Source organism: Vanacampus margaritifer, chromosome 4, assembly GCF_051991255.1.
Source record: "Vanacampus margaritifer isolate UIUO_Vmar chromosome 4, RoL_Vmar_1.0, whole genome shotgun sequence".
Taxonomy (NCBI): Eukaryota; Metazoa; Chordata; class Actinopteri; order Syngnathiformes; family Syngnathidae; genus Vanacampus; species Vanacampus margaritifer.
Genome location: NC_135435.1, coordinates 4,988,998 through 5,016,092, shown reverse-complemented (window position 1 = coordinate 5,016,092; position 27,095 = coordinate 4,988,998). Strand labels below are relative to the sequence as shown.

Below are 27,095 nucleotides of genomic sequence, written 5' to 3'. Positions count from 1 at the left end.
TTATTTGTATTAAAATATGTACAAAAAATAAACAAATTGTCCACTGGAGTGTGCTCCTTGGTAAATATTTAGCAATGCTATTTGCTCAAGATTCAGTTTTATTGGCTAACAATCTGTATTTCAGTATGATTTATTTTTATTTTAAGGTATTAATAAAGGTAAAATGTTTATTTACAATATAAATTGTACTCAAGAGATTGTCAAGGCTATAAAATATAATCATTTAAGGCAATTAATTTATAGTATATGGTAGGGTAACAAAATGTGTCCTCTTTTGGGAGGAAAAAACGTTTTCTTACATCCTGTTGGGGCGTCCGGGAATTTTATAAATTCATCAAAATGTCCGGTTGGCATTGCGTGAGTAATAGGAGGTGGAGTACACTGTGTAACTGCGACTGGTACCACAATTTCTAATTGTCCAGGTACTCGCTGGCAAAGTTGAGATGGGCAGCTATGGTCTTTTTTGTGAGCAGAGGCTTCTACCTAGCAAGCCTTCCATGAAAGCCTTGTCGATTGACTTTTCTTCTGATTGTTGAAGCATGCATGTGTCCCAGATGCAGCAAAAGAGGTCTACAAATCCCTTGATGTGATGCACAGGTTGGCTTTCACCTGAATTATCATTTTTCTTGTGGTTCTTGCTGATATTTTAGAAAGTCGTCCATTTATAGGCAGGATTGTAGTAATTTTCAGTCTTCTCTAGTTGCAGATTATCTGCTTCACAGTAGAATGATGAAGCAAACATATATATATTTTTAGATGACTTTATAGCTTTCCAACAGATGTGCTGTCACTACCCACTTCCTGAGGTCCCCTGAGATTTTTCTTCCTCTCAGCATGACTGACCTGTATGGGTTCACCTGGGTAAGACTAAAGTGATGTGGTTTTGTCTCCGTTTCAGTCACTGATGCACAATTTCTTTGCTAAACCTCTCATTTCATTGGTCCATTTCAGTGGTTAGTTTAGCTACCAATTTGTCCTACCTGAACACTTGTTTTAAGCAATGCCGCTTGGAGTTCACTTTTGCACCTACATGAATTGACCAAAAACTCTTTTTAATTAAGTTTTGACTACACAATTGATTAAAAAACAACAACAATGCATTGAATTGATAAACCTACACCTGTTATTTCATATAAAATGTAATGGTTTAGATTAAACAATAAAATCAGGTTGAAACAATTGGAATGTCCAAATTGCTCAAGAGGTTCACAAACTTTTGAGCAGCACTCTATATGCCTCAACCAAAGTTTGTCTACAGTGACCAATTGTGTAAAAATGTTTACACACCATTGTCTCCTCCTCCAAAGGACCAAACAGTACGGCCATCCTTTGACAGTGCAATAGTATGAGAGCTACCACATGACACTTCTCCCACGTTGCTGATGTCTTTGACCAAGGTGGGAATGTTTCGGCTGTTGCTATCACCGTGACCTGCATTTAAAAAAATACAACATGACAGACTGCATATGCTAGGAAAGCGGCATTCTCTAAATGAAAAGCAGCAGAAGCTGAAACAGCTACTCCTTATGAACAATGTGGGCCTACATTTTCTTTGACAGCCGTATTCTACTTTCCACAAAATGTGTATAATGAAAACAATGCACTATAGGGTGCTGCACTGGAAAACATAGCAGCAAAAGCAAAAATGTCAAATGGAACAGAATATACCATTTGATCATATTCCATGCACACATTTTGGTGTCTTGTGCTCATGTAAATAACTTACCCAATCTTCCAAAATCACCTTCCCCCCATGTGTACAGCTCTCCATCCTCACAGACTGCAGCACTGTGTCTGTAGCCAGCAGATACACATACCACCACCTGAGGTAAAACAGTAAAAATAAATAAATAAAACTTCACATATTTTTATCAATGCTGCTCAAACTCATCAAGTTTGATTTTCTTTTCTTTGTTTTATGTGTAGCATCCATTACGTAATTACATTTGAATCAGTAAAAGAACCCAGGAGTTGACCAAGGGGAAAAGTGAGATAGGAATTCGAATATCTAATCAGATTAAATTAGATTGTCCTCCTCCAAGAAGAAGAAGACCCAGGACCAGGTGTCTTTGTTGAATCGAGAGAAAGATCGACTGGTGCAGCAGCTCAAACAGCAGACTCAGAACCGTATTAAGTTCAAGTTACTGAATTTGAAGTTAACTGGCTGAAGGTATACCTTTCCTTGTAGAGGCCCTTGGATAAGTTTAGGGTACTTCTGTGTCGAGCTGTTCCCGTGACCCAGCTTGCCATAATCACCATCACCCCAGCTGAACACTTCACCCTCCGTAGTGAAGGCCAGTGTGTGGCCATCCGAGCCTTTAGACGATGACACCTTCTTGATGGCACGGTGGGGTTCAAATGTCAGCTTCTTCAGTGTGGACTGGTTGTTGGAGTCCCCGAGGCCGAGGCGGCCATAGCTTCCCTTCCCACAAGCCCGCACAGAGCCATCAGAAGAGATGACAAAAGTGCAGTACTGGCCTGCCTCAATCTGTAAAAGGAAGGACAATTCTGTAAATGTATCATGAACATTTATTTATCATGAAGATAGAAGAACCCCATGTTTCCCACATCTCCTAAAAATAATAAATAGTAAAAATTTGGGTTTTGCATGTTATGCAATTTTACCATCTTAATAATTGATTCCTACTTTTCAAGGCAACTTTTCGGTTGTTGCTTGAATCGATTTAATTGCTCAATTCTGATTTAGTGCTTAGATCTATTTTTGTTTAGATGTCCTCAAATGGTAAATGGTAAATGGACTGCTTTTTATATAGTGATTTTATCTACCCCATATGGTGCCCAATGCCCTTTAAAATGCCACACATTCACACACACACACACACACACACACACACACACACACACACACACACACACACGCACACACATCAGAGGTCGACTATTGCCATGCACAGAACTGCCAGGTCCACTGGGAGCAAATTGGGGTTCAGTGTCTTGCTTGAGCACACTTCGACGTAGTCACCAGGTGCATAACCCACAACTTCACAGATAGGAGAGGACCACTCTACCGCTGAGCCATGCCGCCCCTCAAGTGACCCATACCAGCTATCATGAGTTTGCATTCACTGAATACTTGACAGAAGTATGCCAGCCAGGGCAGAGGTGGGGTTTCCCCTGGCAAGTGGTTCCTCCATATAAAAGCCTCCATGTGCCCTAGGACGGGCATGTCCTGGCGAGTGGGCCTGGTCGTAAAAGGGCCCCCAGCCTGCTAGGGAGCGTCACACCCCTACTTTGAAGTAAAACCCTGATACACAAACCCGGGTAGATGGAGCTTGTTAGCGTTGGTTGGCACTCGTCTATGGGCAGGGACACCCAGACACCAATTCCACGTTGAGGCAGTTCCCAACCAGCTCTGGTATGGCATTGCAGCTCGTTGTTGCTACCAGTCGTCTCGGACCCTTCCTTGCCACTGGCCATCTGCATCGGCGGGCCAAGATGGTGGTGTTGGCGGACTGCGCAGCCCTTACGCCACCTTAATCCTTTCTTTGCGCAGGATCCCTCTCTCCCTCTTTTGCTTTCATCTTCTTTGAGACATCTGTCCTGGAAAAAGTCCAGCGGCAACTGGCAGGTCGTGACAGGGGCAGGTTTTGGATGAAGCTGGTAGCCCCTAGCCTACCTCGAGCAAGCTGGCGGTGCAGGAAAGCTTTTAATGTCGGTGGGTCGAAAAATGTGAATTGAAGCGGCACTCCCACAGGCAGCTACTTGCACGACTGGGCAGCCCTATTTAGGGATTGCACTGCCCACCTCGATATGAGGAGGTACCTAGAAATTGTGGCCTAAAAAGTGCTTGCTTCATTTTGTCCTGAGTTAGTAGCCGCACCCGCTAAGGCATCCCGTCGAAATAACAGGAATTCTAGAAAAAAACAAGATTTTTGAAGATCGCCACCTGGAACGTCCGGACTCTTCTGGACCGCAGGGTAAACACCAATATCGATCACCTACGACGTCGTACAGCCCTTATCACGTGTGAGCTCGGCAGATATGACATTGACATCGCTGCGCTCAGCGAGACTCGCCTTCCCGGTGAAGACTCACTCCAAGAAGTCGGCGCAGGCTATACGGTCTTGTGGAGAGGCCTGCCAGAGGATTCCGACAGAATATATGGTGTAGGCCTTGCCATTAAGTAAAAGTTGCTCCATCAGTGTCCCAAGTCTCCCAGCGAGCGACTCATGACGTTGCGCATCCCAGTGGTCTCCAACAGGTATGCCACCATCATCAGTGCCTATGCCCCTACGCTTCCATCAGCAGACAAAGTGAAGGACGCCTTTTACGATGGACTATCCCCCGCACAGACAAGATCCTCCTGCTCGGCGACTTCAATGTAAGGGTTGGCAAGAACTACACCGTTTGGGGCGGCATCATCGGGGAGCATGGCGTCGGGAACAGTAATAAAAGTAGAACGGCCTCTGCCTCCTCAACCTCAGTGCGGAACACGAGCTTTCCATAACTAACACCACTTTTCAGCTGCCCGACAAGCTGAAAACATTGTGGATGCATCCACTGTCTCAGCACTGGCATTTATTGACTACATCATCACCCAGCAATGAGATCGCCAGGACGTCGTTATCACCAGAGCCGTCAGAGGTGCCGAATATTGGACTGACCACCGTCTAATTCGGTCATTCCTGCACATGCAAGTGCGCCCTCCGGTCTGCAAACGCCAAGGTGTGAAATGCATCAACCCTGCTCCTTTTGCAGACCCACAAAAGCTGACCGAGCTCCGTGGCGCACTTGCTGCTGCTCTTAAGGTCACTCCCAGACACTCTACAAATATGTCACATGAAGCCATCACAGAGGAGTGGAATTCGATCGCCACTACTCTCCTCAACACGACCATCAATGTGTTTGGGGTCTCAAGTCATAAACACCAAGACTGGTTCGACAACAACGCTCATCAGATTCGGGAATTAATTAATCAGAAGAACATCGCGCACAAAGCGGCGGTTGACAACCCATCCTGCCCGGTTCTCTGTGAGAGGTTTTTCCGCCTCCGTTCCACCATCCAAGCATCTCTCCGCCAGATGGAGAATGACTGGTGGCTAAAAAAAGCTGTTGAAATGCGACGACACGCACAAATCACACCAATTTTACGACGCTATCAAGACCATATATGCGATCTCTTTGTAGCATTCGTCGACCTCACCAAAGCCTTTGACACTGTCAACCATGACCTCCTTTGGGTTATCCTCCACAAATGCAGTTTACCACCATTCTGAGAGACTTCCACACAGGCATGTACGCTTGTGTGGTAGCAGGAGGCATTGTCTTCTTTTTAACATTATGTTGCTTTGAAAATAAGTAATATAAATAAAACAATAATAATCCAAATGTAAATAGAAACCTGCATTTGTTTACATATAACTACAAAAAACTGGTGCTCCTTTGACTAAGTACTCTGCAAACAGGCATTTAAAGATCAGGAACAAAAAACATGAAAAAGAATAATATTATACAGCTGTTTTCTTTTCATGAGTCTTCTGAGCGTTAATGAAACAGTTAAGTAACTTGGCATTCGGCTGTTCATATTTTGGTGCGTCTGTGTCCGAGGTTATTGATCTGGCAAATAAATTATAAAATGATTCCCTGCAATGGAGGGATTAATGATGACATGCATATTTTTGTACGTGTGAACTGTACCCATCTGTAAAAGTTAGAAAAGTAAATAAAGAATTTTTATTTTTTTTTAAAAAAAGGACTGCAATGTGCTCACGTACTAGCCATTGCTGTTTGGTGCATTGAAATGAGTTAAATGAAAACAAGCGTAGTGATGTCGCTGCTTGTCGAACAACTTTCACTCAATGCAAGCGCGCTATCATGGCATGGGATATTTTCCGGGGGTAACTACATTGGCACAACACCTGTATGGACCCGCATTTGTATCTCACAAGATATCTGGGCAAAAAAGGCAGCTAGCGCTCACTAGTCAGGGAGTGAGGGATCTGTCCACCCTCCCTCACTGAATAGGTGTGATTGGAGCACTCGCATGGTGGCGCGCCCATGTTAGTGCAGGCCAGGTGCACCTCATTCCCATTGATTGAACTCATTGGACTGTCTCAAGTGGCAGCCAGGGGAGGGGAAATGGGATAGTCTTTCTTTTGTGAGGCAATGCTTATTTGACAATTGTTAATCTGATTTTGACTTGTAAGGCCAAAACCTGGACTGCATTTCTATATGTATATTTACTTGTATATATTTTTTTCAGATGTGTATTTATGTTGTTTAGTGTTTTGTATGTGGACGGGGTCACCCTTCTATTAAGGTTGGTGGTTGAGGCCGCCACTTTTAAGGCCCCGTCCAGACGTAAGCAAAGCCGGCTTCGTTCCTCAAACAAATCTCGTACACACAGAAGCATTTCAAGACTTGCGTGTGCCCAAAAGAAGACGCTGAGGACGTTTAACAGCTGTAATGTATATGCCAAGTCTGGAGTAATGCTGTAGCGCAGCCACAGGGAGTTATTGGAAAGCGTAGAAAAAGAATCAGCGAAGAAGACAGACACTTTTTTTTAAACTTTATTGCAATCTACAGAACAAACATGGCTTTGCATGTATCAAAACAACATGAAAAAGACGAACACAGGAGAAGTGACAATGGCGGGTGATTCAAGTACACCCCTTGTTGAACGTGGGAATAAAGAAGCAAAATATTTTGCTGAAAAAGCATAAGCATGCTAAGGAGGCAGCGCAAAATGACTACGACACTGCTAGCCGCCATTGTTGTTAACAGACTGACGGTTCGCGCGCAGTAATGCTGGAATTGGCTCATACATTATCAATCTGCGACAGTCATCGAGCTGCGACCATTACGTCATCGGTGAAGGAGTATCCTGCATAAGGTGTCCAAAAGGACACGTACGGGGCGCGTATTGAAATATTTCCACTCTGGAGCCCGGTTTCAAAAGTGATTGGTTTCAAGCTCCGAAACCGCGCCATCATGTGGACAAACGGCTTAAACGGTAAGAAACTTGTGAGGATACATTGAAACTGGCTTTCGTGTGGACGGGGCCTAAGAGGGTTTCGGAAATCTGTCTTTTTGGGAGAAAGCCTGATGTATGTGGAGGGGATTCACTGCTGAACCTGGTGCATGGTGAATAAAGAAAAAAGCAAGAGCTCGCAAACTTTGTTCCATCTTGGTTTTTGATCACCGACTTAGAGGCTACGGCCATCCACAGCTAGTAAGAGGCCGGACAACAACAAAAATCGTACAGACAGGCAACTCACTATTGGTCAATGCCGAGGAAACAATTGTAGGAATTTAGGAAAGGAAAATTCTGATATGCCAGACTTTCTGCGTTGTAGTCGTGAAGTGTCCCAGATGTCAGATGACCAATAGTAGTTAGTAATTAGTATGTCACATTACATGGTCTATGACTGGGGTAGACACACACGGTCCTCGAGGGCCGGAGTCCTGAAGGTTTTGGAAGTTTTCGTTCTCTAGCACTGCTGATATATGATCAGCTCATCAGCAAGCTCTGCATAAGCCTGCTAACGATCCTTTTGATTGGAATCAGGTTGTGTTGGAAGTCAAAACCTGCAGGACTCCGGCCTTCGAGGACCAAGTTTGCACACCCCTGGTCTATGCCGCATCAAGACTCAAAATCGGCAATAACACACTACGTTTGTGTGCGACACATTTATCGGGTCCAAATTGGGTCTACATTCATGTTGTCTGACCTCGGCATTAAAAAGTTAAAAGTGCGAGTGAACGTGCTATTGAAAAGCGGTGGCATCCGCTGAGCTCTTGCTGGTGTGCGAGTGCCACCACGTCTGTTTGTACGACATTGTTTCTTCTGAAGAACTATGAACTCTCTGCCTCAGGGACACAGCATTTCTTATTCCTTTGACTACAGTATGGCCATCATGCCGTCACTGCACGCAACAGAGTGTCACATTATAGAGAAGCAAGCACGTTTGCAATGTAACCCTGCCAAAGACAGAGACACAGCCGGCTGCAAAACACAACTACTGGAGAGCTACACGTGGCCACAGACCAAATTAAACTCAGTGCCAGAAGTCAGTACAGAAGTCGATGTACCACTGCACTAAGTGCACCAGAGCAGATTTGTTGTCTTACCGTCTGTGCATCAGCGAAGCTGGGGGCCAACTTGGGTTGCAGGATTTTCTCCTGTGTACCCTCCACTAGTTGATGGCTGCTATTACTTCCCCACACATAAACCTCACATGTTTCAGATACTACAGGTGCTTCACCCGTCTGGATGCTGTCTGGACTAACACAGGTCCGAGAGTAGTCGGATGCCATTCGACATACCTGGAAGAAATACTTACAATTAGGAGAATGCATTGTATATAGATTTTGCGAGTAACCTGCATAGTAATTTTGCTAAATAAATTGTGCCATTTCAAACAGCAACAGAGCCAAAAGGATCTGAAGGACTTTTTTTTCCAATCAATCAATAAAGTAAAGTAGGCTAATAATTAAAATCACAACTGTACAATTAAAAAACAAACAAACTAAAAAAAAAAACATTATATAGGCTATCAGCCTTACTAGTATGAACCAAAGGAAATTTAAATATGATAAATATTTATCAAGGTTTTAGAGCTATCATTTATTAATTATGAATGACTTTTTATTTTATTAAAAATCATTACATTTATTATCTTTTGTTAGTTATAATTATCGTTTGATTTTTGTTTTGATAAATGGCATCGCACTTGCGGTGATGTAGCAACGAACTTGTTGCTATTGATGTGCAGTGTTGTCATCATCCTCAAATACGGCATGCTTGCTCAATTATTGACATTGCGTCATCAAAGAAAGCAAGTGATTTCAACACTCAAGATTGCTGAATAATTTGTTTAAAAACAAGCACACACACACACACACACACACACGCACACACACGCACACACACACACACACGCGCACACGCACACAGGTGGGAACAAACTAACAGTATAGATTTTTGAAAAAATGTTAAATAAACCAGACTCTGATGTGAGGGATCGGCCAAAGGCAGCGATATACAGGAAGGGTGCTAGTTCTGGTAGGGCCACCACAATTTGGCTTAACGTAGAACCCAGCGGTTGTCTCAGTGTTTGATTCTCAGTTTTGAGATTCAATATGTATTGAAGCACAACCTACAAATTTTGACCCGCAAACTGCAATGCAAAACCGCTTATTTTGAGTCTTGTACTACTCAGAAAAAGTTAGGGATATTTGGCTTTCAGGTGAAATTTCAGGACGAGCCTGAAATGCATTCAAACTTTACAGGTTAACTTATTTGTCCAACTATTAAATATTTCAGTATTTTTTTGCACAAGTTGCTGTTCTCTAACAAGGAGCTAACGGCAAAATTCCCAAATGACAATGCTCCAGCTCATAGAGGTTGCATCATCAGGGAACAACTGTTGGAAACTGGTGTACCTCAAATGGAATGGCCTGCACTTTCTCCAGACCTGAATCCTAATGAAAACCTGTGGGATCAGCTGAGTCGCCGACCGTGTAGAGGCTGGAAACTCTGCACCCCAGAACCTCAATGACCTGAGAGCTGCCCTTCAAGAAGAGTGGGATGCCATGCCTCAGCAGACAATGAGTCGACTTGTAAACAGCATGAGACACCGATGTCAAGCTGTAATTGATGCTCAAGGGCACATGACGAGTTATTGAGACGTTGAAATTTTTTGACGTGGTGTACCCACCAATGTTGTTAACTTTCCTTTCAATTAATTGTTTAAAATGAAGCAATCACCAGTGCATCCTTCTACTTAAATGTCATACTTTCATGATATTATATCACTGTAGCGTGAACTTTTAACATTTTCCATTAATTTCACCTGAAAGCCAAATATCCTATGAGTTAAAGCTTTTACTTTGACAGCCCTTATATATACACATACAGTAAAAATACTACATAATGTAGATAAATACATAGGTCATACATTCATACAGGTGAACTAGGAAAAAACACCTTATGGTCTTACTTCTTCAAAAAGACAGAGTGCTGCCTCATACAATGAACATAGCCCATCAGGGTTCCGTGTGGGTTCCCTCCATTGACTGCGATCTGCTGAAGAGCCCTGAAAGATCACATTCCCAGATTGCAGGTTTTGTTTATACAAATTTTAGAATGCTAACTAACACAATGCTATATATATTGTCCTGCTCTAATCTGAGGAAACGAGAAAACTCAGAGAGAGTTTTTCTATTTTCATAATAATAGTAACTAGAGCTGCGAGCAGCTATGAAGGGCCCTCGCAGCCTGGGCCACTTTGGAGTACTGGAGTGTTAGGATACTGGCATATTGGAGTACTGAAAAACAGACTTTTTTTTTTTTAAATATACTTTTAAAAAACTAAAATTACCATACAAGGTACAGCCCGAGGTAAACCCTGCAATGTATGAGTTATGGACCCAAATAAAAATCTGCAATCAAGTGAACTGCGAAGTAGCGAGGGACCATTGTACTGCAATATCAGTTATTGTTACAATCCTAAAAGAAACACCACTTTTTAATTTTTTCTGAAGAGAAAGGGAGTTCCATGAGTTTTTTGTGCATTTTAAGGTCTATAACAATATAATATATAATAAGTCCTCCAAAATAGCAGTAAATCGCTAATTTTTTTAATTGCAACTCTTCTCCCTCTAATGCTTATCAGTAGAGGATTACAACACACTAAAGCCAGAACACACTTGCTTTACTTATTAATTTACTTACCAATGAGCGTCTCATCTGCATTAAGATGTTCATGAAACAATCATAGCCAATGAGACCCTCCTGGCTCTGCAGCACCTTACTATGTTCCATAGCACTAACCACAGCTGATGCTGCCAGTGCCATCTCAATCCATTCAAGCAAGTAGCGAAGGGAACCCCTCTGGGAGGCGAGTCCAAGCAGCAACTCTGAGGCTAGCCGTCGACCTAAAATATCTGCCCCGGAGTTTGGCATAGTAACTCCCTTCAGAAAAGTTGTGACCTGGGCCAGACAGTCCAGGCCCATTGGTGGGATTTTACTCTCATTGGCCAGAGAAAGGGGTGGCAGTGAACTAACTACATCAATGGCCGTCCGAATGACATCGTTACACAAGTTTAAGTTGCCACCTGCTCCCTCACACGGGCTTGGTGGAGGCGGCATCATCCAGCTTTGTCGCAGCAGAGCAAACAGAAGGCTGAGGCCTGTGCGAATACCCATCTCAATGAGTGCATCGGTGCTAGAGCGAGGCCGCTCACTGACACAGTGCAGATCACTGGAGCCTGAGTTGTTCTCTGGAGAGTGCTGCTGCTGCTTGACCTTCCCCTTGTCGTGATACTTGTTGGAAAGTGCATAGAATATGCGTTGAAGAACCAATACGCGTTTACGCAGGGCGGCAGCAAAGGGAGAGTCTGAGCAGACCATCTTGGCCAAAGCCAATTGGCTGCCCAGGAGAGCATCCAAGTAGTGCTCCTGTTCATCGCTGGAGAGGGACTCACGCTCAAAGTCTGGCAGTTGGGGACCCTTTAGACATAGCACCTGCTGGGGAAGCAGCACAACCTCTTTGTTGGCCAAGAGCTTCGAGTACAGGACAGAAACACCTTCTCGGGTGGCTAGCGACTCGCTGTCTTCTGTGATCCATGAGCTGTTTAGGTGCTCCAACCATTTGAGTTTTACCGGCGGGATCATTAACGCCATGGCATGTCACTCTGGAGCCATCAGTCCTGCAAACAGAAACAAACAAAATGCAATCAGTTAGTGTATATCTGCCTATCCCTATAAGATACAGCTGGCTTAGGGCAAAAAGTGATCTTGACTGGTTGCCCCTCAATCACAGTGCAATCTTGAGAGGGGACTTAATTGGAAATTACACGACAGTTGGACCGACATTAACAAATTAGTTCATTTTTGCTGTTGACTGAAAACATTTGGGTTTGGCATCAAAAGATGAATATGAAACAAGTCAGCTAAATTTTAGCTACACAAACTCATTCACTATTCATGTGAGTATAACTATTTGGAATAAATGTGACCAACGCATTTTGTTTCCTAGTTTTACTCAGTTTCTGTGCAGACTATGCTGTGAAATTGAGCGAAAATGGGAAATAAATCAGGGCTACTGCAAAACCGTGTCGACTGTAGCCAGTACAACCATTCGCAAGCCCCTGAAAACAGAAATCACAGAATTAATAAAATAGGTCAAACGAGTAGAACAAGGGAGGAAACAGCAGATGACAACATTTACATTTAAATTTGCTAATCAATTTTCTAGACTTGGACACCAGAGACATGAATATGCATCTTTTCTGTTAAAGAAGATTCTGAGTAGGGTAGCCCACAAAAATTTATAGGTCCATTCCCTGTAGTGGCAGATCTTTTAGGAGTCAAATATTATGATTGTCTATGAAGAGTTAAATGTCTACTCCTGTAGTGTTAACTTAACTCTGCTTAGTGAGTTAAAAATATAATGCAAGATGAATACAAGTAGACAAAGTTTTATGAAGTTGGGTTGTAGGCCTGAGAAGATACGGGATGCATTACTTTCAACTGTGTTAAGTTAACATTTGCTGGACCACTGTCTGTATACTGTGATCATCTTACAACAAGTATTAGCAAGCTGTAGTTTAGTTTTGTGTTGTGCACTGTACACTTAAATGTGAATAGGTTAAGTTGCTTGTGCCAAAAGCTCAACGGTCTTTTCATATGGCATTTCCCCCTCCAATATGTTCTTATGAAGCTTCTAATGGCTTACTCCAAATCTAAAAGTGACATACAAGTATTGTAATCGCTCACAGCTGCACGTAGACTTGATAACATTCTTTATTGTATGCATTACACTGCTAAGGTTCCATTAGATATTTGATTTATACTAGCGTTAACTCATTGATTAATCACAAAAAATGATCACATTAATCATAAATTAACACAGATTAAACGCACTATTAATTTTGACCGCAGATGATCCGTTACGTTAAAGGTAGCGTAGGTTGTGTTTGAGCAATAACCATAACTCCATGCATTAAAGTAAAGCATTTAATAATATATGACATTCAGAATATTTATTCTAGTCAAAATATTGAGTTCTTTTTTTTCATTTTAAATTATGCAAGTAAATAACTGATTAGAAAAAAGGAGGATAAGAGCGTGCAGTACATCAAAAAATGTAGAAGACATCCTGATAACATTAAATGTAGTACTAGAAATAGTTAACACATAACAGGTGCTCTTCAAATTTGGCGGGCGAAAAATGTTGCTAATGTTTCTAAAATGTGATTAATCTGATTTAAAAATGTAATCGTTTGACAGCTCTAATTTGTACATATGATTCAGTCGTTTTGTAAATCCATTCACATGAGTAAACCTATTTGTCGTGAAGGAATGAAATGATGAATCAAATTTTAAAAACCAGCCTTTCACAACCTGTTAATTCCCTAGTAATTGCAGTTCATGCATTGACAGAATATAATATTTTCATCTACAGTAGTTTTACAAAGGGCCTCTAATGTAGCATAGATAAGTACAATTCACATCAGCGCAAGCTTACATAAATGCTCTTATAGAAAAAATATATATACACACTCAGTCCACAGCCAACAACTATAAATATCACAACCCTTGCATTTTACATTTTGCTTCTCAATTATTAAATAATCAATTTTGGCTCACTAGAATCCTGCATACACGGGTGATGCAGAAAAACGATGCAGGAGACTTCATATTTACCTACTTGGAATATACTCTACTCAAAATATCGGAAAGGTAATGGGGTGGCTTTGAGAGATTCCTTGGTGTGTTGACACACTGGCAAAGTTTCAGACAATGGAAACGTTTTGCAGCAGTTTAGGCGTTTTGGGTGATAAAGAGTGCCAGCCAGTATTAGTGTTTAGCCACCAGCCAGCCAAAGGGTCAATTTAACAGCAGCAATGGGTCATGCTATTGTCAGCACTTAATTTGGTTCCAATGTTGTAAACTCATTCCCAACGTTATATAAAAACGACACACGCCAGCCAGTGCGAGAAAAACAAAACCGGTGGTTTGCAGGAAAGCTTGCTGACTTGCTCGTTGTATTATACTAGACAGGCGATTGTTTATGGCAAACAGCTTCATAAACCACGGACAGCAACACATAGGACACGTAGGTCCTTCCAACAGATGGATGTCATTACGCGAGAAATGTCAACTTTCTACTTTTTACGACAAAGTGACCCAGGAAGGCGACTGTCAACCAAATGCCAATGTTTACGTAAGCTAACATATGCTAAATTTCCTTACGTCACTGAGCTAGTAAGGGAAAAACGCCCCAGCGATCAGAAAGGTAGCCAACACCCTTATGTGCAGGTATGACGAGGGGCTCGTAAATTACAAGCTGTGCTTTGAGTTAGGATATATAAACAAACGCCCATGTTAGTAATAATTGATCAAGCAAACAACCATATTAGTTGTGCTTTTTGCCATCTCATAGCAGGTTAGCTTGCTGGCTACGCTTTATAGTTAGCAGAGATAAACGCTCGCTTACCACTAACAACTGTCAAAGGCCTCCTCTATTGTCGTGTTTACAGGAGAATGCGAAACGGCTTCATCATGCCAACCTGGAGTTCAAACAATCTCCGCAGTCTTTAAAAAAAATCGCTTCCGAGCACAGAGACAGGGCCGTGCATGGATGTCCATGCCTTCTCACCGCCTCTTCCGTCCCTTCCACTGCAGTGGGTGCGTGGACCGAGCAGCCCCTCGCCGAGCCCCAGCCCAGTCAAGGACTGTGACGTAGAAGCGTGCGAGCCCGATTGCCAATTGACTGCAAAAATGCGTTACTTTTCAACTTTGTGTTAATGTTGCCTTGGTGGACAACGGCGTCATTTCAGAATCTCGCTTCACACATCGCTGGCAAATGCACCTGATTTTCAAAATAAAGCTTCACGTAGACTCTGATGATCAATAAACAATTTTTCGTAATACATTAACTAGTATATTTTATTTAAATCCAAAATTGAGCCTGCGATCTTCTAAAAAAAAAAAGAAGAAGAAAAAAAGAAGAAGATCCACATAATGAATAAAACGTGGATTGTGACCTTGAATGTCATCGATTGTTTTTTATTTATGCTTTGTTGCCTCAAATATTGAACCTTATATTCTAAAACAATGTGATGCAAATTCTCAAAGCAATTTATCAAAGCTTTATCTGCAGTAATTTGTTTCCACATTATCATGTTCTTCATGAATCCTCTGTAATTGTTGACATGGTAATGTATTCAAATCCATCCATAGGAAATGCAAATGATTTGAACTGGCCATCTAAAATGAATTTTGAATTACTTTCATTTGCTAGAGCATTCTGTTCGGTAGTTTGGGTTGTCAAGTTGTCACTTTCAATCGGAAGACAGCGGTAGAGAATGATGAAGATGAAAATGGTCCTGCAATTCCAGGGGAGGCATGAAACGCCCTCTGCTGGATAGTGATGATAACTTTTGAATTACGATCACACTAAAGAAGTGAGACTATCTCTTAACAGGTGACAGTGGAGAATAGAATACCACTTTTAATTTGATGGAAACCCCGTTATCAGTGTTAAACTAATGAAAAGATCATTCATACTCCTCACTTCAAATCATTGCATGTAAACAAAGGGGACATATTATGGAAAACTGACTTTTTAATTTGTTGTATACAAATTGGGCCACTGGAGTGCCTGCCAACTCATCAAGTGTGGAATTTCTGAAAGCCGTTCTGAACTTTACCAGATTGTGATGTTACAAGGAAGCAAGGTGGTGATTTGCATGTTTGCTTCGTAGCAGGACTTGTTTTTTCTACAGGCACTCTGGCTTCCTGCAACAATCCAAAACCATGCATGGTATTGAAGACTCTAAATTGTCCATAGGTGTGAATGCAACTTTGAATGGTTGTTTGTCTGTGTGCTCAGCGCCAGGTACCGGACTCATGGTGACTAATCCAGGATGTGCCACTGTGCCCCCCTAACATGAGCACCAGCAAAATGGCTGAATGACATTACAGTGAAGCTGTATTGAATATTTTGGTTAACCCAATGACTTTTATTTAGTGCTGTCAAAATGAAAGTGTTAACTCATCGATTAATCACCAAAAAATTATTGCAGTAATCATGTATTAACGCAGATAAATCCCACTATTAATTTTGACCGCAGATGATCCTATAGGTTGACAGCGGATGGTTACGTTAAAGGTAGCATAGGCTGTGTTTGGGCAATAAACATAACTACATGCATTAAAGAAAAGCATTTAATAAATGTTTGCGTATGACATTCAGAATATTGTTCATGTCAAACTACTGGGGTCTTTCTTTTCCCATTTTATATTATGCAACTAATTAACTAATTAGAAAAAGAGGAGGGTGAGAGTGGGAAGTGGATAAAAAAATGTTGAACACGTCCTCATAACATTGAATGTCAAAGAATTAACCCGGGTGCTTTTCAAATTTGGCAGGCAATTTTTTTTTAAATAAAAAAGCCTTTCAATTAAGTGATTCATCTTTATTAATCAAAATACTAAAATAATTAATCTGATTTAAAAAATGTAATCGTTTGATAGCTCTACTTTTATTATTATTGTTGTTATTATTATTATTATTATAATGATGATGAATACCAAATATATTTTTAATAGTTTCTTTCTGGGCATTTTTGGGCTTCCAAAAATGACACCTGTTTCTTTAAACTGAACAGAGTTTTTGAGAATTTTGACTGTTTATGAAATGTACTTTGATTTTTACTAAAAGTAGTGTTTGTGCTTTGACGTCACCTATTTTTGCATTTGTGTATGCCTGATTTTCAAAATTTTTGTTTGAACTTTACATGAAACAATTGCATATAAAAGGCTTTCTGAGCAAACGATTGCTATCTTTCACAATATCGCTTCAAAACTGAAAAAAAAAAAAGAATAATTATGGACAACGCATCATCAAAGTTGAAGCATAAAACCAAAGTTCTAACTTGCATATTAGCACTTAAAAAATTGAATATCTAAAAAAAACTAGAGCCAATTCTGAAAGAAAAAAAAAAGTCATTTTCAAATCCAGCAAAAGCAACATACAAAACCGTTGAAACTTGACACCACAATCTGTGTTGACCAGTCCAATTATTATTATCATGCATGGGACATGATAAACATTGCCTCCATATGATGTATTACAGTTGTACACCACTGCAAGCTACAAGCATAAAACTTATTAATGTCTCCTATAATGTCAATCAAAGCTGAATAATAGTGTCTCTAGGCAGTATATCATGGATATCATTAGATAGTTTTCCCATCCCACTGTCAATATGAATGTTTTTCATAGTGGTGTCTTCCATTCCTGCCAGATTTAGGGTCTGCCAAGAAATAAGTGGAGAAAAAGTTTCAAGAACAGCAACAAAAATGTAATGGAGATAAGGTATAGACTACTCGAGACATTCATTTTCTTAGTGTTTGAAAGGTGCACTTGAGTTCTGGAAGTAAACGTATCCAGTTTGCCAATGCAGCAATTACAGCATACCGTCATACATTTATTGAACATTCATACAGAAATATTTCAACTCAAAAGAATGATGGTCTATCTTTGTTGCCCCGCCTCGGTTAAGTCCAGATTGATCCCAGACAGCAATTCTCCTCCACAGGAGCAGTTGAGCAATTCTTTCAGGGCTTCATTGACCTCGTTGTTGAAGACAGTGGTAAAGTTGCCATTGGGGTAGCCACCACCCCCATTGGTGGGAAATGAACCCATCACCTCCTGCAACCATTTCAGCTCATTGCTGAGTTCTTGGTTAAGCGCATCAAAATGCTTCTGTCTTTCCTGGTAGCGGCTGCTAATGCCGTTGAGGCTGGAGCTAAACGACTGCATTTCGTCCTGCAGACTTCTCTTCAACGACTCCACCTTACGGAACTCGTAGCGGATTTGCGAGAGCTCGTGGCGCACTCCTTCACTCTCTTCTTTATACCAGCCCTCTTTCTCATTGTATATGGAGACCATGGCATCAATATCGTCTTGCAGAGAATCATGGGATGCTGCCAAGCTCATGAACGACCGATTCATTTGATCGATGTCCTCCACCACCTGGGCGAAGCGCTCAAAATTTACATAGGTGTTGTTAGGTGGCATGCTTGAATGGGACTTAATGGTGTACTCTCTCAAACGCTTGGTCTTGAGCTGGCGCCTCTCTCGTTTCTGCAGCTCTTGGCCTTTATTTTCCTCCTTGCGCTCATTAGACTTCAGGGTTCAAAGAACACATATGTTTAATTAGGCCATCATAAAAAATATATATTTTGGAATAAAATGTGTATTTTTTTTTATAAGCAATACTTTCATGGGCAATACTATCAGTTTTTGGAGTCAAAAGATGTGTACACTGTGCAGTAATTTACAGACAGTTCATTGTTGAACATTTCACATTACCTTGATCCATGGGTGATTAAGAGCATCTTGAATTGTCAGTCTTTTCCTGCCATGAAAAAACAAAGTTTTGTAAAACCATTGGATTTTTAGCTTATGCAGTCAGTGTATAACCAAGCTCTTACTTTTTGTCTCTTTCCAGCAAGTGACTGATGAAATTTTTGGCCAGTTCACTAGTATTGCAGAAGAACTCTTCATCAAAGTCATAATTTATGGCTGAAATGTTCTTCAGTGTGTCCTGTTTGGTCTCCCCAAGGAAAGGAGAAGCACCACTTAATCTGGAATAGAAAATGAAGACACATTCAGTTTCTTTTTGTTTGAGGCAAACTGTGTGACATGAATAATAGCACAAGCCCCGCTATTTGCAGAGAATTAAGACATGGTCGGATAAATGGGTAAAAATGCAAGTATGCAGGGGTTGAATGTATTGTATACTGTTTATCATGCATGGTTCACTTACAGGATGTAGGTTATGACTCCAATGCTCCACATGTCTGCTTCCAAACCCAATGGCTCATAGTTGACAATCTCAGGTGCTTAAAAAAATACAGTTACAGTTAAATAGCAGAACATTACATTCTAGAAAAGACTAATGAACACACATAATCAGTCTTACCAACAAACTCAGGTGTTCCAAAGATATTTTTAAACTCCACTCCAGCTTCAATTTTATGGGCAAGACCAAAATCAATGAGTTTAATCCTTGGCAATGGCACATTCTTATCTAGTAGCATTATGTTTTCAGGCTGTAGAAAAACAAATCACAACTTAATCAAGTTACACTGACAAAGTGTATACAGTACATACATTCAATATACAGTATACATTCAAGCTTCAAAACTCTTTATAAGTAAAAAAGAAAAAAAAGAAGCAGAGCAGTAAGAAATAACTGTATGTTGTGTGGAACTAAATGCAAATGTCAACTAAAAGCCCTGGACTGATGGTCAATCAATGGACTAAGTTACCAGGGCACTCGTCAGCAACAAAAGTCATCAGTGTGAACCATTACACTACCAATGGCCCCTTCTACAGACTGAGACTACATGGACTGTAACACAACCGGCTTCAAGTACCAGAATCAAATGCTTATAAGCAAGCCTATCTCTTATGATGTAAAGTCCATCCATCCATTTTCTTAACCGCTTATTCCTCACAAAGGTCATGGGGGTGCTGTAGCCTATCCCAGCTGGCTTCGGGCAGTAAGCGGGGTACACCCTGAAGTGGTTGCCAGCCAATCGCAGGGCAGACAGAGGCGAACAACCATCCACACTAGAGGGTGACACAGGAGTGGATTTTCACTCCTGTCCTATCCCACAAAACAATCCTGTCCTGTCCCACTCCCATTCAGAAGTACTCCCACTCCTGTACCGCTCCTATTATGGAGGTTAACTGTATCATTTAATTTAAAAACAACAACAACAACAACATCAACTTAAATTGCATTTTACTCATTTATTGAGTAGTTTGTTGCCCCCTTTCTCCTCCAAATGGCTATTCAAGTATCTGGCCAAGGTTTTATGGATATTGAATTAATCCTGCTCCCGTGAAGTCTTTATCTAGTCCCATCCCAATTCTGTGATTAAAGGTAAAGTTCACTGCCGCTGGAATTCCAATCCCATGAAGATTTTATCCTTTCCTGTCCCGGTCCCGTGATTAAAGGTAAAGTTCACTCCCACGGGAATCTCGAAAAAATGTCAGCCTCTGATCCACACTCACAATCACACCAAGGGAGAATTCAGAGCGCCCATGCAGCTCTTTGGAATTTGGGGGGAGATCGGAGTATCCGGAGAAAACGCACGCAGGCACGGGGAGAACATGCAAACTCCACCCAGGAAGGCCGAAGCCCGGACTCGATCTTGCATCGGCAGCACTGGGAGGCGAACGTGCTAACCAGTCAGCCAGCCACCATGATGTAAAGTACCATTTCTATTTTAAATGAATGTGGATAATGAAAGGCTACGTTAAAATTGATTTCAAACATCTGTTTACACTTACTCCCACATTGTTTTACATACTTTCATTTCTTGAGCAGCCTGCGACGCATTTTAATATAATGTGTGTCTCCTAAACAGTATTTTAATAGTATAAAGGGTGTATGAAGTGCATTGTAATAACTCTTTTCAAGACATACCTTGAGATCAAAGTGGGCTATTTTTCTGGAGTGGAGATAGTTCATCCCCTCAAGGATTTGCTTGATGAACTGGGTTGCCTCATCATCGCTTAGAGACTCTTTCTGGGCCAAGAAGTCAAAAAGCTCACCTCCAGAGACCCTGAAATACGAACAAGTACCAATTAGCTGACTATGTTTTTTAAATCAGAATTCAAATCTACTGGGTAAATGACTGAGTCTGAGTGGAGTCTGAGTGGAAAGATCCTAAATCCTTTTTAGTTCTTCTTATACTATTAAATGTTATGTTATTATATGGCTTGTAAAACATTGTTTTCTCAATCATGGATATAGGACGGGAACTAATGATAAATCTTATTGTGAGCATTTAAATGATCCATAGGCTTAATCTCCTGGTGACAAGCATCTGATTTTAAGAACAAAGAAACGCGGTGTCAATTGACAAGGCATGTTCAGGAAGTGGAACAGCAGTGGCTGTTTGATTGCAGTAACTGCCTCTATGTATTTTTTTCCCTGTGATGTAACAATAGTGTGGTATGATCCTGAAATTCCCATGTCTGTTGACAGTTAGTTAACATTGCTGAACCACACATAATTTGCATTCATTCTTTCAATTTATACAGTTGGTATTATGAACGAAGATCTATTGGTAGTGTGTAGTGGTTTTCATAATTGCTTTAATGCAGCTGAGTGGAATGCACTGTTCACATTATTTACCCTGTGTTGACTGGTGGACAGTCCAGTAGTTCACATTTCACCCAGGCATTTAGCTCTATAGCTTCTTAGTGAATATTCAACAGGATAAGTGGCATCGAAAATGTATGAGTGGAAGTCACCTCACCTTAACTCTTACATACTGTTCATTTTCCATGTACACATAAGCAGTATGCTCAAGGGACAATTTTGACAAATTATGAATTGCAAATCCTGAACAGCAATAAGTTAAGTTCACCTGTAAAGGTGCATTTAGGTAAATTACATTAAATGCCAAACATCCATAACTTTACAAGTATATATATTGGTACTGCTTTGTGGTGGTTTAGATCTCACTAACATTCATAGTGTCAGTCATTAGTCATTTTTGCTGTGAAAGATTATGGGCCATATTTTCATTCCCAGCACAAGGCTAAGCGCAAAGCGCAGTCTAACGCATTGGTTGAGTTTTCTTTCTTTTGATATTTATGAAGACTTTGCACAGGTAGAATTGGGTGTAAGGGGCCATTTGCTTTGTTGTACGCCGTTGTGGGATGGAACACAGCTTTTTTTCTCGCCAATCATAGTGACATCCCTCATTTGCATTCAAATCCTAGTGGTCGGCGTGCAGTAGGCCCAAGTACGTCCTGCTTGACATTGTGAAAACAGAAATAGATTCACTGGGGTCCATGCGTGACATTAGTTGTAAATTGTAAAAGATAATCCCCTTTCATTGGAGACCGCCTTAAAGATAGAGTCCAAAGAATTGACCGTTTGTGTTTGTAAACAACCAATTCAAAACGGACTCCTCCTATTGCTCAACCCATAGGAGCTCAATGTTCACATCCGCTGCCTCTGACTGCACTCAGCCCTGAAGTCACTCTGTACGTCTGCATACAGTGACACGCCCCCCACTATGTGATTGGCTGAAGGGGTAAACATTGCCTTTCCGCCCAGAAACATCCCTCTTATGGCAAAACACAACAAAATGGCAAAATACAGGCTGTATGGGTGGTGGTTGAGGACAAAATCACTACCACACATTAACAGAAGCCCAGAGGTGTTGAAAAGGATTTCATGTGTATACATCCTGTGTTTATCTAGTTTTTATTTCTGAATGAAAACGTTGGACTCTACCTTTAATTGCACCCTTGTCGGTCCGTCCATCCACCTGTTGCCATTTATAAGACAGCTTTGTGTTGAACTAAAAAGGCCCAGTCACAACGTTGAGTTAGCATAAATTTGTGAGTGAGACAAAATCATTATTTCAGTGATATGTTTTATGACACCTTTTTCGGGGTGTCGGTGTCTTTCTAATGTAAAACACTGGATGTGCCTTGACTCAATTAATGTTGGTTTATATGGGCTTATATAGCCTAGTACATCGTTACAATTGCAATTTTTATAAATGCAAAAAACATTTTTGCTGCAATTTCCCAAAAGGCCACAATTGTACTGTATGAAGTATAATGTTTACATAGCCACACAGTTTGATTATTTACTTGAGTGCATTACACAATTTACAGAAAACAATATATTAGGAAAAGTAAAATAAATAAATTAAAAAAAAAGAGTCACTCACAACTCCAGGATGAGTACCACATCTGTGCGGTTCTCATAGACATCGTGTAGAGTGACAATATTTTGGTGCTGAATCTGCTGTAGAATCTGCACCTCGCGTTGTATCTCTTCCAGTCGAACTCCCCGAGAGCTGGCGATACTTTGACGCTTTTTGATGAACTTGGCAGCAAATTCCTGTCCTGTATTTTTCTCTCTGCATTGCTTTACAATGGCAAACTGTCCACTAAAACATAAGGAGTAAAAGAAAGATTATTTTATTTTAATGAATTGGTTTTGGCATGCATTAGCTGAAAAGTGACATGGGCATCTTTCTCATAATGCTGTTAAGCATAACGTGCACAAAATGAAAAAAAAAAACATGAAACGTTCAGGGTTTTTTATTTATGGCCTAAGCTTTCATTTCAGACGTGGATGCGTTCTGTGTTTGACCTTTGGGGTGAACTAAAGGTCATTGACTTCTAGCATATGATTTTTCTTTGCATGAAATTAGAAGCATGTCTATGTTAAGATCGAAATGTGATAGAAATGCAAAACTAAATGGGCAATTCCATGTTTTTGGCCATGAAAAACAACATTTTTAACCCCTTCAGACCCAATTTTTTTTCTGCTGGGCAAATTATTGTTATTTTTATTTATTATATTTTTACTGATTTTGAATATTTTCCCACATAAGAATAACATTAACATTATCATTAATAATAATACAAATTTGGGGTAGTCTCATGTTTTTATTTGTTATAGTGGACGCCAGGATAGTATGGCTGTAACGTATTGGAAACTTACCAAACTTATACAGTACATAACATTTTTAACATGAACATCATGCAAATCAACTTTCAAATCAAGTCAATTATGATTTTTTTATTGGTCTAAACATGCAAATATGTCATGTCTACTGGGTGCGAAGGGGTCAATTGTCAGTAAGGGGGGGCTTTAAGACCCAGATGCGGGAAGGCAGAGCAAGGAGGCAGAGGTGCAGTCCAAAAGAGGTTTTAATATCAAATCAAAAAAAGGCTAACTTCAAAGTACAAAACAAATGGAACTAACAAAACCTGAAGCAAAACATGAAAAAACAATTAAGGCGAGACTAACAACATGACATGGATCCGGATAAGGCAAAGAGGTCAGCGTGACGTGGCGAAAGACTTACGAACGTGGCAACAGCAAAAATGAACCGACACAGATAGGGGGGAGACAACCGACTAAATACACCAACACTAATGACATGACAAGACACACCTGGCTGAGGGCACTGGTTGGATGACACAGGTGGACACAATCAGGGTTGACACAGACACCACACGAGGAAAGGCAAGTGACCAGAAACGAGAGGAGTAGACTTTTCACAATAAAACAGGAAATGACAAGACAAGGGGAACACACAAGGAAAACATGACAGGGAGTAAACAAAACTGAAAATAAACATGACATCAATACTGACATCACTTGTAGTTACCTCTGGGGTCAGCCAGAGGTCACTGACCCCCAGCATAATGCATTTCTAAGTGTGAATGCAGAAACAGGTGTATGAATGTGACAGAAATTCAGCATACACGTGTATTTCTGGGCATGTGAAATCAATTTATAACGCTGATATTAATCTTTGTTGTCTTTGTCTTTGTTGGCATACAGGGGAATAGTCATGGTTGCTTGGAAAGATCTCACATTTTGATCAATCTAAGAAACAACATTCTTTGGATATTTCTAAACAATTTCATATGAACATGAACATGACGAAAATGAACTTAAACTCAGTAACTCAAAACTACTCAAAACTAATCAAATACTTGAAATACTATCAGAAACTGAAACTCTCATTGCTTGAACATGTTAAATAAGTCGTGATGAAATGTTGTATGAAATGTTATAAGTGCAGAACTAGTAGAAGGGCCCAATGCAGCAACCACATAACCCCCAAAGGTCAAGGTCCTTATAGAACAAATTCCTATACTAACACGACTTATTTTAGCATGGTAAAGCATGAATAATTTCTGATTGTATTTCAAGTTTTGGATTAGATGAAGTTTAGCGCTTTTGATGAGTTCAAGTTCATTGTTGTCATGTTCATATGGTACTGTTTCCAATTACAGTATCCAAAGAATCTTCTACTGAGATTTTCCTAAAATTTCCCAAGCAACCATGACTACATGCTCCATGCTCCATGCTGTTGATTATGAAGAGTGATATCAGTATTATAAATGGATTTCACATGCCTAGAAACATATAAATACGCATTTCTGTCACTTTCAGAACCCAACATACACCTGTTTCTGAATTCACACATAGAAATGAATTGGTTTCCCCAAATTAGTTATTGTTCTATCATTGTTATAATAACAGTAAGTAATGTTATTATTGTTTGTTTTGTTATTGTTTAGTAGCCACAGCATGTGGCTACTAAATTTTCCTTCTTTAACTGATCTGAGTGGTTGCAACTTGTAAGTGAATGCCCAACTTCCCTCTCTGCAGCCAGTCTGACAGCAGAGATAGTATGCATCTAAAGATAGAACACTCCTTTAAAAAGCAGCCTGACATGTCAAGCAGTTGTCTCATGTCACCTGATGACATAGTGAACCCGAACCTCAAGCCAAATAGCATGTTGCACTTAGGTCTCTATGAAGAAGGTTTGATATGGAATTAAAACAGTTTTATTATAATTTCATAAAAACACATGTAGCATGGGATAATAAAGAGCAACGAACAGCATTTGTTACTTAACACATGGTCCTTGGTTCGGCTTTAGGTTGTCACCTCGCCAAAAAGGCAAGCTCAGTTACTGTAGGCTTTGTATTTACTGTTTTCATTTGAATATTTTAATGTTAAATTCAGGACCAATAGTGTTATTCACAGAATATTAATTCTATATAATTACTAATTACATTGATTTCGAATGCTAGAACACAAGTTCAGATAACTGATTAACCAAAAGCCGGATTGAAATAACTTATTCTAACTAAAATCAATTTTTACAGTCTTAGTGATAACATCATCTCTGTAAAGAATATATTTTGGAAACAATTATGCACACAGTAGTCATAAATTATTATTCATTTAGATAATCTCAACAACAGCAAACAACCCCAATGATGATTACTCATGCATTTGTAAACAAGTAAACAGTTTGCACAGTACCTTCCCAATTCTTCCCCAATTTCATAGAAATCTTCAATATTCTGTTGCTTGAAAATATCCATGTTTGAAGTCCTCGCTGTTGTTTAAAAGTGCAGTTTGATCCTTGAAAGTGCATGCATGATTTGGTTTCGAAATATGCTCAAGAACTTCTTTTGACAAAAGGATGAAAATATCACTAGACTGAGCCCCCTAGAAATACTGTGCTGTGGCCGTCTGTTTTCACATGTACAACGTGAATGTAAACAAGCTAGTAGTGCGTAGGAAAATGTCTTGCATCTAAAAATAGTGTCAACTGTGAACTCTGTGTCCTCTTTGAGGGGGGGGGGGGGGGGACTTTGTATCTTTCCTTGCCATGTCCTGACACCCAGTGTGCTCCCCTTACAGAAACATGTGACATACGCTGTATGTACTATATTGCTGGGAAAACTTTGGTGTTATGAGTCTGTACTCCTTTCATAAAAGGTAATGTAATTGTCTATTAAATATATTGTATACTTGTATTTTTAATTAAATTTAAATGCAAGTTATGCTAAAGTAGATATGGTTGTAGACCAGGGGTCACCAACCTTTTTGAAACTACTTCTTTGGTACTGAATAACAGTGTGAAACACACTTCTAAAATAATGAATTTGCTCAAATTATCTTTAATAATGTCATATTTTTTTGTGAAGACACTGATCCTGTTAATTATATATCTCAATATAATTTTCAACCAGATACAGTAAATATCAGCATGCAATACTAGTTATTTCTTTAAATTTCTGCCATGGTTTACATTTTTAAATCAATTCTATAACTTGAAAATCTGTTTGAAAATCACAATGTCTCATCACTGGTGAAATATTTTTAGATCAGGACTGCAACCTAGTCATGTGGTCTTTGGGAGGTACCTGGTGGCTGCACGCGCCACGCTGGTAAATGGTGACCCCAGTTATAGACCCTATACATACGGTATGTGGGTGAGATTTCATGTGGTGCATGATCTATATTGGCAATATAAATAATTTATAAGATTACATGTCATCCAGTTTACATGCTTAACAAAATACAAATAAATAAAAAATGTGAAATGCAATATATTTTATACTCCAAATGTGTCTTTTCCAGAAACACATTGAAAAATGTAGTTTACGTTTTTCAAAGTGCATCCTCAGTGGGCTTATCTTGAGGGTCTGCATGAGTGACGACTTCTCTAGTTTATACACGAGAGGGTA

At 40.2% G+C, this 27,095-nt stretch overlaps 2 protein-coding genes across 9 annotated transcripts in view; both read right to left on the bottom strand.

Moving 5' to 3' along the window:
- The window catches only part of herc1 (HECT and RLD domain containing E3 ubiquitin protein ligase family member 1), an 88,852-nt gene extending 74,017 nt beyond the window's left edge, over positions 1-14,835 (bottom strand). For 5 of the 6 annotated variants that reach the window (XM_077562885.1, XM_077562890.1, XM_077562887.1 and 2 more), the window contains exons 1-7: positions 14,466-14,616; positions 10,697-11,673; positions 9,963-10,058; positions 8,092-8,286; positions 2,177-2,488; positions 1,727-1,823; positions 1,288-1,431 (exon numbers count right to left, since the gene is read on the bottom strand). In XM_077562885.1, the coding sequence (XP_077419011.1) occupies positions 1,288-1,431; positions 1,727-1,823; positions 2,177-2,488; positions 8,092-8,286; positions 9,963-10,058; positions 10,697-11,647 (1,795 nt within the window). In that variant the 5' untranslated portion in view covers positions 11,648-11,673; positions 14,466-14,616. Of the gene's footprint in view, positions 1-1,287; positions 1,432-1,726; positions 1,824-2,176; positions 2,489-8,091; positions 8,287-9,962; positions 10,059-10,696; positions 11,674-14,465 lie in introns of all 6 variants that reach the window. The other variant, XM_077562886.1, reaches the window with a different exon arrangement.
- A 1,658-nt stretch (positions 14,836-16,493) lies between these two features.
- On the bottom strand, positions 16,494-26,083 carry dapk2a (death-associated protein kinase 2a). Of its 3 annotated transcripts, none has more exons than XM_077563826.1 (8): positions 25,882-26,083; positions 22,751-22,972; positions 20,479-20,617; positions 18,964-19,093; positions 18,808-18,883; positions 18,473-18,625; positions 18,351-18,396; positions 16,494-18,164 (listed from the first exon to the last, which is right to left on the bottom strand). In XM_077563826.1, exons 1-8 carry the CDS (start codon positions 25,941-25,943, stop codon positions 17,511-17,513), a joined length of 1,482 nt encoding a protein of 493 aa, XP_077419952.1. In that variant the 5' UTR covers positions 25,944-26,083; the 3' UTR covers positions 16,494-17,510. The 3 variants fall into 3 exon arrangements, with proteins under 3 accessions (XP_077419952.1, XP_077419954.1, XP_077419953.1); XM_077563828.1 differs by lacking the exon at positions 25,882-26,083 and adding an exon at positions 23,900-23,912; XM_077563827.1 differs by lacking the exon at positions 22,751-22,972.
- Between the last annotated feature and the right edge of the window lie 1,012 nt (positions 26,084-27,095).